Source organism: Paramisgurnus dabryanus, chromosome 22 (assembly GCF_030506205.2).
Source record: "Paramisgurnus dabryanus chromosome 22, PD_genome_1.1, whole genome shotgun sequence".
In the NCBI taxonomy this organism is placed as follows: Eukaryota; Metazoa; Chordata; class Actinopteri; order Cypriniformes; family Cobitidae; genus Paramisgurnus; species Paramisgurnus dabryanus.
In genome coordinates, this window is record NC_133358.1 from 15,958,600 (window position 1) to 15,973,688 (window position 15,089).

General features: G+C 38.0%; 1 protein-coding gene across 1 annotated transcript in view; it reads left to right on the forward strand.

Annotated features, from left to right (window-relative positions):
* The first annotated feature begins 2,536 nt into the window (after window positions 1-2,536).
* Window positions 2,537-15,089, forward strand: part of LOC135785275 (B-cell receptor CD22-like) — a 286,056-nt gene continuing 273,503 nt past the window's right edge. Inside the window, exons 1-3 of the mRNA XM_065294611.2 lie at window positions 2,537-2,937; window positions 3,391-3,714; window positions 3,803-4,066. Coding sequence (XP_065150683.2) covers window positions 2,760-2,937; window positions 3,391-3,714; window positions 3,803-4,066 — 766 coding nt within the window. The 5' untranslated portion in view covers window positions 2,537-2,759. The remainder of the gene's footprint in view (window positions 2,938-3,390; window positions 3,715-3,802; window positions 4,067-15,089) is intronic.

Here is a 15,089-nt window from a genome sequence, read left to right on the forward strand (position 1 = left end):
TCTAAGTTTGAAACCAATGTTTCATTTCATTAATTTTGATGGTGAAAACTGAAAAAGAAAAACTGCAAAGCATTACAACATTATTACATTTCATCATTTCATTGGTTTTAGCTTTTCTGGCTATTTGTTAAAATGTATTATTATATCAGAATGTAGTGGCATTGCCCCTTTAATAATAGTTGACATAGCCCTTTAAAAGAGCGGACAGACTGCACCATGTGTGTGGGTACGTACGTCAGGTAATTACGTAGCTATATAGCACAGGTGAGTTCGCTTTCTTAATGACATTGTACCGATGTGACCTGTTGCTGTAGGTCTTGTATCTCCTTCACTCCTCGGGAAAGGTAGGTTTGGTTAAATTGGAGGGTATAGACGGGAGGGAATTATAAATGTAGAATACGGGTGTTCGTGAGGAATTTTATTTAATTCACAGGTGTATGATTAATGTGCTTGTTTGGCGTTATTTTAGATTAGTGGGGTATATCCAGGCATTGTTTGTGAGCAGAGCCGATCGGCCCTATACGCGTACTACGCAGACTGCATAGGGCCCCGCAGTTTGCTGTTTCATATGTTCCTTTTATGATCAACACAGTGCATTGACCTCATAAGGCACAATTATTTTTTCTATAATGCCGTTCAGTGCAATGTGTGTGTAGACTGTATATTTTCACAAAACACTTTACCTTAATGCAGTTTTTAAGAGAAGCAGCGCCACCACTCAATCACTTCTTCGAGGGAGCCCGGTCTACAGGGTGTCACGTGATTTTCGTGCATCTAACCTGGACATTGCCATTGCCAACATCAGACCGAAATCATTAACTATGGTGATAAGCATATGGTGATTTCTCTTAAGTATTTAAGTATTTGAAATACTCTACACTCCCTCAAAATATTTTGTTACAAACTACATTTTCTTTTTTCCACACCTGCAAAATACAAATTACAAAATACACTAAAGTAATTAAATACGTATTTAAAATACATGTGAACATTCAAATATGAACAAGACACTAAACTGGCACTAAACTAGACAAGATATATATACACTAAACTACACAATTAACAAGACAAAATTACACAGGGCACAAAAATACTATTTGATATTAACTCACAGGAAACAGGACTGGAACAGGAGAGAAACAAAACGCACGTGTAAAGAACATCAAACACAAGGACTTTAAATAAGGACAAAATAAATCACATACACCTGGAAATCAAGTAAGGGATCGGGGAAAAAGTGACAAGACCCGGGAAATACGTGGCCAGAATAAACCAATACTAAAACCACGCATCTCCCACATAAAACATGGTACTGTCAGAACCCTGTCACAAAGAATTAGATGTAATACAAGACAAGATCCTTACAGGATCCTGACAATTTTGTTATGTGTGTGCAAGGGAGTTAACTTGACAGTGTTTTTGTTACTCTCATTACCCGGTATTATTTAGACCTGTCTATTTATTGATTTATTTTGGTTATTTTGGAATTTGCGGTTTGTGATATTTCTTTTGTCTTTTCATGTATTAATGCTGCTCATTTACGGAGCAGATTAATTGTGATATAATCTTTTTGGTTTGTGTTTATTCGTTGGTTGTATGTGTGTGGGTGTGTAAGTGAGGTGAATTGAAATTGTGTTTTTGGTTGCTTTATTTTTTTATTAGTATTATTAGTATAGTAGTTTTACTAGGTTTTGTTTTTTTTGAATTTATTTAGTATTTTGATTATTTTGTTATTTGAGTTGTTATTTCTTTGATTTGCTTTACATTTAATACTGCTCAAGTATGCAGAGGAGTTATTGTGAGTGATTGTTTATTTTTTTATTAAATTTGTTTTATTTTGTTTTATTTGGTTTGTGTTGGGTGGATTTAAATAATTGTGCTTTTCTTTATTTGGTTTGAAGTGTTTTGATTTGTTTATTATTTGAGCAGTAAAATGTCTTATGCATTCCTTTTCACATTTGGTTGAAAGCCTGGAGTACGGGCCTTATTAGTATGAGTTGACTGTAAAAAAGTCACAAGAATAAACCTGAATAATTTGAGTAACACCAGAAAAAAACTATTCAGACATATCCGGTACAATATACTTCATTACTATTTCTGCTTGAAAACATAGCTTTTGCATGCTTATTGTTTGCTCGTAAAGTCTAAATGTAAAATGCTTCCCTATTCGTAAGATGCTTTGATAGAATTGTCTGCTAGATGAACAAATGTAAAAAATATAAATGCAAATCATCAACATCTAACTATAAGTATCATGAATATAAAACTAGAAATGTAATTTTTCTGATCTAATGTATATGTAATGTGTGTTAGGTCTCATGCATATGAAGTGATGTCTGGACTGCAGATCATCTCATTCATTATCATCATCAGCTCTGTGTTACTACAAACTCACTCAGGTCAGTCAATCTTTACATTTGCTGTGATTGTAAATAAGCAACAGAAAAGAAAAAAACTATACAGCTGTAAATGATAATAATGTGTATTGATCTCTCTTATACAGTCATTAATGTGTGTTTCATGTTTCAGCTGATGGTGATGTTTACTCAGCTGTACTTCCACACACAGTAACAGCTCTGACAGACTCTTGTGTGCTGATACCCTGCACATTCAATATCAATACATTTGAGGAAAAACTGAAGGACAAAACACAGATTTATGGGATTTGGCTGAAAAAGACACACGAATTTGAAAATGACAAGAGTACAGTAGTGTTTAACAGCAGTCAAAACATCATTCAAGGATTCAGACACATAGAGATGATTGGAAACCTCACTGAGAGAAACTGCAGCACTGTCTTCTATAACATCATGATGAATCATTCAGACCCGTATTACTTCAGACTACAAATGGAGCCAGATGTGTTCAAAGCAACATTTAACACCAATCCAAATAATGCAAGTGATTCAAGCAAGACTGTGAGGATCAATGTCATAGGTAAATGCCAACTATCTTCTGACAGACTTTATTGTGTAGTTTAACTAAGGTAATGGTTAAGAAGATGATTTGGCTGTTTTACAAAACCACAAGTCAAAGATAAAGACATGAAGTGTTTATTACTCAAATAGAAATTAAACATTTGACAACAGCAGCACACATCACTGCCATAGAATCAATACAGTAAATCCTATAAAATACTTGATGAAAGAAGCATGCAGTATGTGCAAAATCACTTTAATCCTACATATTATCATAAACTTGATTAAGAACTGATTAATGGCTGACTGTGAATATTGCATTTTAATTGTACAATGGTTTGCTAAACCTTCACTTTATGTGATGCTGCATCCACACCACTAGGTGTCAGTGAAGTCATATCGTATAGTAAAACAAAATACATTACTGAATGCATTTTTAATAATAAACTGTCTGAAATAATTTTCTCTGCAGATTCACCACAGCCTCCTGAACTTATATTCAGTCCAGATGTGTCTAAATATGTGATGGAGGGCACTGCAGTGAATCTGATCTGCTCTGCTGAAGCTCCCTGTCCCAAACAACCTCCTACATTATCCTGGACTAACATCCCCAAATCTGCCAACATTATAACACAGTTACAGGAGAAACCTGATAAAACTCATTCAGTGTTTTCCTCAATGACCTTCAATGCTTCATACATGGATCACAGGATGAACATCTCCTGCACTGCAACATATCCAAGAAACATCTCCAATAACACAACTGTGAACAGCACAGTAATGCTGCAAGTTTCATGTAAGATATTTCATGTATCTGTGTTAAAAAAAGCAAGTAAATATTGTTTTAAATGTTTAATGTCTATCATCTGTTCTTTTCTCCTAAGTTCCTCCAAAAGAGACTCGTATCATTATTAAACCATCTGCTTCAGTCACTGTGGGCACTAATGTAACTTTCACCTGCCAAAGCAAAGCAAGTCCATCAAATAACATGACTTACACCTGGTACAAACGTGGACAGAAGACACCTTTAGCTCAGGAAAAGAAGATGAGCTTCATTGTAACTCATAATAATACAGGATGGTATTTCTGCACAGCAATGAATAAACATGGCAACCAATCATCAGAAGAGATTCAACTGTTAGTCACAGGTAATATTTATCAGAAAACATTCAACATACAGAAGTTTACTCTTATAGTTTTGGAGATGATCACAGTTATGCTCTTAGTCATTTATGCAGCATCTTTGTCTTTGTATTGTATGATGTTATTTCTGAATAAGTGTTGCACTTTATTATTTTAGGATCCTTTAAAGCTGTGATTTATGGCTGTATAGGAGGACTTTTGGCTTTGATCATGATTTCTGCAGTATTTTATTATATGAGGTAAAGATATAATAATAAATGTTAGCTTTAAGCTTTATAATAATCAAAACACACAAATGTATTAACTGTTGATTGTATTCTGTATCAGGACAAAGACATTGAGTCAGACCAATACCAGAAGAAAAGATCAGGTGGGTGTACAGTACCATTCAACATAAGCACTTTAACTTTAAAGAGAAAAATATTTAAATCATTATTTCTAAAGGAATTAAGACTTTTTTGGTTTTAATATACATATTGATATATTTTCCTGTGATTTGTCTCCTCAGACCGCAAATAAAAATGAAGACATGGTGGTTATCTATTCTAACAATGCTATTGAGATCAACATGAAGAGCGAAATGTCTGAGAAAGAAACTGATGAGGTCTATTATGAAGAGATTGACTTCTCCAAACCACACACCAATCACATAAACAAGATAAACCGAGAGACAGAGTATGCTGAGGTTTAGAGAAAGAGACAAATCAACAGTGTTCAGAAACAAGAGGAACTCTACGCTCAGGTCAAGATAAACTGAATGAATGAACTATTTAATAACATTGTACAATTAACCAGATGAATAAGAAATTTCACATTCTGATGTAATAAAGTATACGGATCTAATAATCCAGACAAATAGATTCAGGCCTGATTATGCAGGGACTTAAAAACAAATAGATGTATTTTAAAACAAATTCTGAATTTAATGGGCAACCAGTGAAGAGTCCTCCGAAGAGGAGATGGATCATTTTATGCCAATAGAGTTAAGATTACCACCATCTCTGACTATTTTAAGTCCCTTTAAAAACTTATCTGTTTTCCTTGGCCTATCAGTAATTTTCCTTTTCTTTTTAAAGGGGACAGAGAATGAGAAACCATTTTTACCTTGTCTTTGTTGAATAATGGTAGTCCACCCGCATTCACAAACATACAAAAAGTGCTAGACATGCTAAACATCTCAGTCTCATAGTAATAGTAATATTAATCATAGAAATGTCAGCCAGAAAACGGCCCAATCTGAAAAATTGATGTTTATGACATCACAGGCATCTCACTGCCCCTCCACTTTAAAATAATTGGCTACATTTTTTGAGTGGCAGCAAAGTCAGCCAATCAGTAATGATATTGCAAGTTAAGCCAGAAGGGGGAGCCAAATAGGTGCAAAACCACTTGTTTAAAATCCCCCACCCTAATAGAGCTATCTGAGAGAGGTTTTTAGGAAGCTTCTAAGGCATTACAGACCCAAACAAGAACATTTTATGTCTACATGTCACATCACAGAACAAGGATAAATACCCCGTTCAATCATTCTATGTAACCTTTAATATTGTTTCATTTAAAGGTAGGGTAACAGATTTGATCCTGAAACATTTTTAGTTATGCTGGTTAAAAGTCTCCTCACATCCTGATAGCAATCACTGTGTTAAGTTGGTTAAATGTATTTGTAGAAATTTATGTCATCTGTGAAAGGCGTAGGACCAAAAAATGTTCAACCAATCAAAGATTTCTGTCCGAACAGACGTTTCCTTTTTTGTCCCTCATACATAAGCCGAATTTGAATGCCCACCGCGCAGCGAGTCCACGCAGACACCATACGTCATCGGCGCGTTCACGTGCACTCACCTCCTGTCTGTAAACAGCGAGAATGACAAACTTTTCTGCTGAATTGACAACCTATACAGGAGGCACAAAACGAAAGACATCTTTTATAACAACAGCAGCAAAAACTGCCTGGATCAGCAAGAGCAAAAACCCAAATTAACATCGGTAACTTTACTGCTTTACCACGAGATGTAAACAGCTGCAGGAGGCAAAGGGTCTGAAAGGGTCCTTGCACTGTTTATTTTGGTAAGGTAGGTACGCGATATGTTTGTATTGAGATGGATTCAGATATTCTACTTTGATGAAACATTGTGTTGCTTATTTGTATTCGTTTACGGATTAGCGTAACGATATAGTTACTACGTCTACACAACCGAAAGTGTGCTTTAACTAATTCTGATGTAAACCAGTTGTTTATGTTGGTTATTTTGGAAATGTTATTCACTTTGTACTGCAAAGTTTTCTCACTGGTGAATGAGACATGAGATGTGACCGTCTGATCTGCGTGTTCATGTGTTTAGAAAGAGGCGTGACTTTGGATGGCGATTTGACTGGAGGGTGGGATCGTAATTTCATTGCTAGGCGGCTACCGTTAGCATTTTTCAAAATGTGAAACCCTACCTTTAAATTGTTTTTATTATTTTCTGTTTTAGTATTTTAGTTGTATTATTATTTTCTCTGTGTATTATTACTTACTTTTTTATTGCACTTGGTTAGTGTGGCTGTTTTAAGTGCTATATAAATAAAGCAAACTTGAATAACAAAGTATAAGTTTGGTTATGAATCTACACTATCTTTGGAAATACCACAATGACAGATTTTGTTTTGTTTTGTGGTATTGTGCCTTTCTTGTAAGGCTGATTTGGTTGATAAAATCATGGACAGTTTTATACAAATAGCAACTGCTTTTAATGCATATATAACAAACACCTCGTTAAATCTTGACCACTAACAGAGTTCAGAGATAACAGACTAGTAGCGGCTGACTGGTTATAGATGTATTAAACACTGACACAAAATTCCTCTGAGTCATTTCTAAAGATTTTAAATGTTTACTGATATTTATCAAGACACAGTATAACAGGAAAACATATAGGACAACTTTAGTGTTAACTTATTTTCATGATGAACATCATGATGAACTGACTTATAGTTTATATCTAATGTTTTTTAAACACACAAACCACAGTGGAAATATTTTTCACATAAGCCTCTTAAATAGATCCTGAGAGACAAATTTATCTGCCACAGTTAGTAGATAAAGATCTGCTCAACAGATGAGATCAGTGCTTTAGATGAGATATATATATATGAGATGAGATATATATATATATATATATATATATATATATATATACAGTATATATATATATATATATATATATATATATATATATATATATATACAGTATATATATATATACAGTATATATATATATATATATATATATATATATATATATATATATATATATATATATATATATATATATACTGTACATATCCCAAAACACTTAAGGCTGTAATTGCTTCCAAAAGGGCTTTAACTAAATAATGAGTAAAGGTTATGAATACTTGTCTAAATGTGATTTAAAAAAAAATTCAGACATTTCTAAAATTCTGTTTTCACTTTGTCATTATGGGGTACTGCCATGCATGCCAAGATGCTGAGGACTGTCTACCACCACTTCAGACCATAAAAACATCCCTGCCATAGGGAAATGGATGGTTAAAGGGCTAAGACAAGCCCTAATGAATTTTGATGTAAACTTCTCGCAAAGATTAAATAAAACAGAAATATACAATCTGTATTTCTCTCTGCAATCTACTGATCCTTGTTTAACAGCTTCCACTCCATCTGCAAAGGTTTTCGCAATGCTAGTGATTCCTCTAGCTCAGGAGAAAACAATTGGTCCATCAACATCCATCGAGTTTTTGGGCATCAATTTAGTAAATTTCAAGGCTTCACTGCCTAAGAAAAAAAAAATTGATGGAACCATCTTAATTGTGTCCATTTTTCTAGACTGCACAAATTGTTCCAAACGCGAACTTCTCTCACTGCTTGGTCACCTAAACTTTGCTATACACATAATTCCGCAAGGTTGCCCCTTCAATGTGCGTCTCCTCGCCCTCACGTATTCAGTTTATACACTGGAAGACCAAATTTTTATTATTTGATTCTGCAAGTGCAAAAATGAGCTAAGCCTATGGATAACTTTCCTTAATCAGTGGAATGGCTGAACTTTTTTATACGACAGTTGGATCTCTCTCCACCTTGACATTAACCTGTTTACAGTGCAGCCCCCTAAATAGCTTTTTGGGAGATTTCACAAGAGCCCTTTTCACACAGACATTCCGGAAAATACATGGGAAAGGCATCCTGGATTTTTCCGGGATCCTTAGATTTTTTGTTCATTCACACTGCCACATGACGTTTATTATAGCTCAAATGAGCAAGTGACGCGATATTCTTGTATGCTGCTGAATGATCTCCGTTTCAACGCAGTAAGTGACAAGCTAACTTACCTGATATCTGCTTCAGTCCAGTTTGCTGACATTTCTCATCGTGAATGTTGTAAATCCCTCATTTTAAAGAGTTGAACCAACTTCATGTTGCCATGACACGCGTTCTCACTGCGACACATGCGTCATTGTTTATGCGTCTCATTTATCATTTCCTGATAACTGCTTCAATCTAGTTTGCAACATTTCTCGTGTTGAATGTTTATATGCATGTTATCTCTCGTTTTAAGGAGCTGAACCAGAACTTTTGTTGTGATGACGAGCGCGTCCTCACTACAACACGCCCATTACGGCATTGTTTCGGCTTCTTGTTCACACAGAGGGTTATCCGTGTATCTGACTAGGTCCTCTTGTCTGGCAATTTTACGGGTATTTTCTGGGACCAAAGGTCTGTGTGAATGGGGTTAAGGACGTTGGTTCACGTATTCCTGCCCCCCCAGCTTCTAGTCACACCTCAGTCCTCAGTTACCTCAGCCATTTTGAGCTCTATTCAATCGTTGTCGCAGCTTCTCTATGGGGGAAAGAGTGGTCATCAAAAAGCATCATGGTACATTGCGACAACGAAGCCAGTGTACACTGAATTAACAAAGGTCCCTCTCGCTTCCCTGCATTACTGCCTTTTTTCAGATGCCTCATTTGGATTTCCACATGCGATCAGTTCATCAACTCCTAAAAACATTCCAAGCTCCAAATATCATATCACTGACTCTCTTTCCCATTTCTATTTTCAGAAATTCAACACCAGTCTCTTATTATTCTCAGCTGATCTTCCCATTAATCACCCATTAAAATCGATTCTGAACACTTTTATCAATAGAGTCCTCCAAGCAGTTTCACATAGAACCATCCAAACGTATTTCACAGCATGGAAAACTTTCAAAACTTTCACCTCTCTTATATATATCTACATTATCACAAATCATTTCAACAATGTTTGAATTCAGAGAATTAGCCATTTTAAAAAGCACTTTGCTCCTGTCACTTCCCATGGCGTTATGTCCGGGTTTTCCTCAGTTTTTTGCTTTTGCTGCCTTAGAAATCATAGGTGTCTTTGACTTCATGTGTCATCGCTTAGATCATTCAGTCTATAACAGTATCTATAACTGTAATAGGATGTCATAAGCCAGTCAATCTGCGTGTGTGGAAGATAGCAGGGGCTACAACTCCAAGATTTTGGGTGCATGTGCGCCACATCCATTCAGCTCTTGTGCGTGGATTATGGTCAAAACAAATGTATTGTTGAGATTTACTGCACTTACCAGCTATGACGGGATTTTATAATAAACATTAACAAGTCAGTCAAAACAGCAAACTCCCAGCAGTGCCCACATTAACCTTAAAAAAGGTGTATACCAACATTGTTTAGTAACCTCTAGTGGAGAAAAAACATTGTGACTGTAAGGTAAAACCTTGAATGCTCTTTTATTTTTTCACTTTTAATAAAACTTTCTGTTAAATGAAAAATGAAATAAACAACTGCCCATATCTATTTTTAGTTTATGAATGCATTTTTTTTGTATGAATGAGAATAATAAATATGTCTCTGAGTATCATGAATATATGAAAATGTAATGTTTCTGTAAATAGTGCATTTATTTAAAGAGGCCCTTCCACATAAAACCGTTTTTACTTGTATTTTTTGATATGTGTTAGGTCCATATGTGTTTGTGTTGTGTCGTGAATGTGAAAATTAACTTCCACCTCCTCTGTCAGCTCTAGCCACTGAAAAGAAATAAGGGGAGAAATCAGGTCAGTTAGAAAAGCTTATCAGTGTGACGTGGAACTGATCGAGGTCATTAATATTCATGAGCTCTTCAACTTGAGACCGCGCCCACATATTACGTGTAGTTGAGTTAGTTTTCATAACAAGTTACAGCAAGGATGGCTAAACGTCAACCGTACAGTATTCGGGCCATTGTTTTTCGTCGAGACATCATTTCTATTAAACGAGGGAATCATAACAGTTGCTACATGTTTGGATGTTCAGAAGAACGCTGGATTTGAAGAGAGACTGCGATTAAAAAGCAATGCTCCTCTATCAATATTGGATCCGGACAGAATGGCACAGCTTATGGGAGTAAAGTCTTATGTGTCACTGTGGCGGCCGGTGTTTTCTCTTCCGAGGGACGCGAATTCATGCTGCACACGCTTTGAAAGGGTTTATGATAAAAGACATGCGTGTTTGTGTGAGTAAAACTAAAACACTTTAGTACTATGTGTTATCAGTTGCGGCCAGGATTTCTCTTCAGAGGGACGCGATTCAAGCGAATTCATGATGCACACGCATCGAATGTAATAAAAGTTTGTGTGTCGTTACACACGCGTCGAAGGGTTTATGTAAAAGACGCTTGTGTGTGTTTTTTTGTGCGTGGGTTTACGATAAAAGACACGTGTGTGTGTTTGTGCGTGGGTTTTTGTGCGTGGGTTTACGATAAAAGACACGCGTGTGTGTGTCAAAAGGGTTTATGATAATGTGTGTAAGAAAGACACTCGCTGCGTCCCAAACCGCCTACTTCCATCCTATATAGTAGGCAAAGAGTACGAGAAGTAGTGCTTTTTGCCTACTAAATAGTATGGAAGTATGCTGTTTGGGACGCAGCAACTGTGTCTTAAGACACTCACTTAACATTAAACTGACGATAAAAGACACGCGTGTGTGTGTCAAAAGGGTTTATGATAAAATATGCGTGTGTAAGAAAGACACTGTGTCTTAAGACACTCACTTAACATTTAACTGATTACACATGAGATTAAATTGAAAGTTAGTTTGAACGAAAAACTGTTATCCAATCATAGCAGTGGGCGTTTACTTCCAAGTCGTCAATGCAGCCCGCCCATTAAAACGGATCATTTCTCTAACCAGCCTCAAAATCAGGGTACAAAATGGCCTATTACTTATTGCTTTTGATGTTTTTGGATGTAAAAACCATGCAAACATCATGAGTAGACCTCAGACAAACAGTATAAAGCAATAAAAACGACAGAGGAAGGGCACCTATAACTGTATGTGGCTTTGATAAACCTTCACTTTATGTGATGCTGCATCCACACCACTAGGTGTCAGTGAAGTCATATCAGGCAGTGCAACATAAAAATAACTGAATGCATTTTTATTACAGTTTTTGCCTATTGCTTACACACTTTTGCAGAATATGGCTCATTATGTCAAAACTCTACACACAAGCCACACAGACATAGCAAATGGAGATTAACGACTCACATCTATGCCAAAATGAAACACTGCAATCAAAACTTAACTCCTTCCAAAAAATGAAATTCTTGCAACAAAACAATACACACAAGTTTTTGTGTTTCTATTTGTATTGTAATTTTCTCAGACTCAGTCTTCTGTAAAACTTATTCTGCAGTAATCAAACAAGAGCTTTTACAAAAAAAAAACATTCATACAGAAATAAAGAAAAATAGAATCACAAATCATCAGATTTAGCAACAACACAAAAGTAAAAATAAATAAATTACTGGATAAATTGCTATTGGGGGAAATAAAAACATATACTTGTTTTGTGTGTGTGCGTGCGTGCGTGCGCGCGCGCGCGTGCGTGTGTGTGTGTGTGTGTGTGTGTGTGTGTGTGTGTGTGTGTGTGTTTGTGAGTGGGTGTGGTGGTTGGTGTGTGGGTGTGTGTGGTCACATTCAGACTTAGAGAAAACAGGCTGTGACTATTTCATCATCCACATTTTAAAAGCACTGTTTTGTTTATGAAGACTAACCCTAATGTACAGTTTTTGCATTTCTGAATGCATTTCTTTTGAAAGTGTGAAACCACTGCTTTTGGCCCCTGTCTGGTTTGAGGTCTTATTCTGGCAAGTATTTTATCAGAGCCTGTGTTATCTTTAGATGGAGTTGTAAATAATAGAACCTATTGTATATAGACAACATGGCTTTGGTAAAGATTGTGTAATAGTTGCTGTAGTCAGCACTTGACAACTGAACTCTTCCCCATATAAATTGTTTGATTATAAAGAAGATAAACTAAATGCTTTCATTTCGAAACAGTTGATTTTATTTCTGTTTTCAGTTAGATTGTTTGTTTTTGATGTCTGAGTACAGTTAATTATTATACTTGTATAACACAAATCTATATGATATTATAATGAAGTGTCAATGTTAAAATCGAAAGATTCTCAAAGCATCATTTAATGTTGCTTTAGATCTCACAGAGTCATTTAAAGAACATTTAGGCACCTTTATGTGTCTCAAATATTAAAAATGTATACTAAATATTATTTATATATAAAATGTTCTGTTTGTCAATGACCCTCCGGTAACCCCATCATAATGTAAAGGAACCCTAAATAGTGCCTGAATATCACAATGTGAATTCCCATTAAAGATGACTGTGTTGTGTTGTATAGTGTAGTGTAATGCTGTCATTTGTTGTTATTGTGTAAGGACTCTGCCATAGTCTGGTTTGGTAATTATATCTAGTTGTGTATGGCAGGGTCCTGACAGTACAATGTTTTGTGTGGGAGAGCGTGGTTTTGATATTGTCATATCAGACCACGTTTTTCCCATGTCTTGTGACTTTTCCCCGCTCCCTTGTATTCTCTTGTCATTGTGTGTTATTTTGCCCCGCTCCCTTGTATTTTCCAGTCTTTGTCTTTTAGGTCTTGTTTAGTCTAGTGTTCTGTTTTCATGTATGTATATGTGCATGTGGATGTATGTATGTGTATGTATGTGTATTTGTATGTGTGTGTATATATGTGTATGTATGTGTATATATATATATATGTATGGATGTTATATGTATATATGTGTATATTGTATGTATGTGTGTATATGTTTTTATATATTTGTATATATTTATATATATAAATATATTTATGATTTTGTCTTGTGGGTACTGTGGTTGTCTTGTGTTTGTATGTGTTTTACAGGTTCACTTGTGCTTCCCTCACAGGTGTTCCTGTTCAGTTTGATTGCCTCCTCTCGTCTTCCTCACCTGTTGCTTGTTTTCCCGTCATCATGTCTGTGTATTTAAGCCCTGTGTGTTTGTTTGTTCCTTGCAAGTTCGTTTGTCATAGTTTGTTGAGATACTCGCCTGTCACTTTGTCTTTAGACGTGTCTGTCACTTTGTGTGTACTCGCCATATTACTAGCTCTGCTAGTTCCCAGTTCTGTCCTATCCCTGTTTCCAGTTATTGATTTAATTTCTCCCCATTCCAGTTTGTGCTCTCTGCTACCAGGGAGTTTTTGCTGTGGATTTTGTTCCTGTCTCTGTTTCCAGTTTTGTGACTTAATCTTCCCTACCCCAGTCTGTGCTCTCTGTTATCCGGGAGTTTGTGCTGTGGATTTTGGATTACTCTCCGTGCTCTCTCTGCTGACTTTCCCCAGTAGATTCCTCGCCAGCTGTCGGTCTCTCCTGAGTGGTGTGTCTCCCTTCAAGCCGCTGTGTACACTCTGTCCGTGGATTCTCCAAGCGCCTGTCTCCATCTTGCGCTGTCCAGCCGCAGTGCGCTCCGGTGCGTAATTCTGCGCTAGACTCGGACTGCCGCTGTGCGCTGTCCAGCACGGACTCTGCTGAAGACTCTGACCGCCTCTCTCTCTCTCTGCCCGTTGCAGGATTTCTCTCCCACCGTTCGTTGTCTGGCCGGAGCCCGAACGTGTGTGGTTCTTCGCCCCAGTGCCTGTGTGTGCTCCCCGCTCCCAGCCGTCTGCCTTGGTGTGGCTTTTAGCCCAGACGTGCTTTTGTCAGTTTTACACTCATTATCATTTCAATAAACATTTCTGTTAACTGCATTGGGATCTTCTGTTTTCTTGAGTCCTGACAGAACGAACTTGCCATAAATGGATCCCGCAGATACAGAATCTGGCTGTTCAGCGACCGCTCAGCTCTCCACTACTGCCCAGGAGGAGGATTCGGCCTTCACTGCCCACCGTAACCACCATGCCCGTTTACTCTTTGGCATGCGGCAGAGAGGAGCAGAGATCCGGTCCTTCGCCTCCAAGTTCTTGGAGGAGGCTCGTCTTGCCGGTCTTAGCGGGAACGAGCTAAAGGTCATCTTCTATGCCTGTCTCGATGAGCCTCTCAAATCCAGTGAGGTGGAGTTGCTCAAGCCCTTAGACTTCGTTGACATGGTGAGCTACGTCATGAACAGGCCCGAACCCAAGTCCAGACCTCTGTCACCTGTCCCAGAGGGCCGCGTTGTCGGGAGGATGGTCCTGGAGAGCTCAGCACCCACCACATCTAGCTCCATAAGCTCCGCCCCGCCAGCCAGCCTTCGGGGTAGTCGTCTGGCGATAAGGGGAAGGGGCATTCAGACCGGGGCGATCAGGTTGGGGAGGTCGACTTTCATCTCTCCAGCGCCGGAGCCTACGCCCGCACCCGATCTCCTTCCTGCATTACCGGTCTCCGGACGGAGGAAGAAGAGGAAGAAGGACTCCTCCGCTCTTCAACCAGCTGCCACCCCTCAGTTCTCTGAGAAGCAGCAGCCCCTGCCGTCTGCGCAGCCTCGGCTGCAGCCCCTGCCGTCTGCGCAGCCTCCGCTGCAGCCCCTGACGTCTGCGCAGCCAACCGCAGCAGCCTTTGTCTCTGTCCCGTCTCCGCTGCCGTCCGCAGCGGCCCCTGCCACTGTCCCTGTCTCGTCTCCGCTGCCGTCCGCAGCGGTTCCTGCCACTATTCCTGTCTCGCCTCCGCAGCCGTCCGCTGCGCCCCCTGTCACAGTC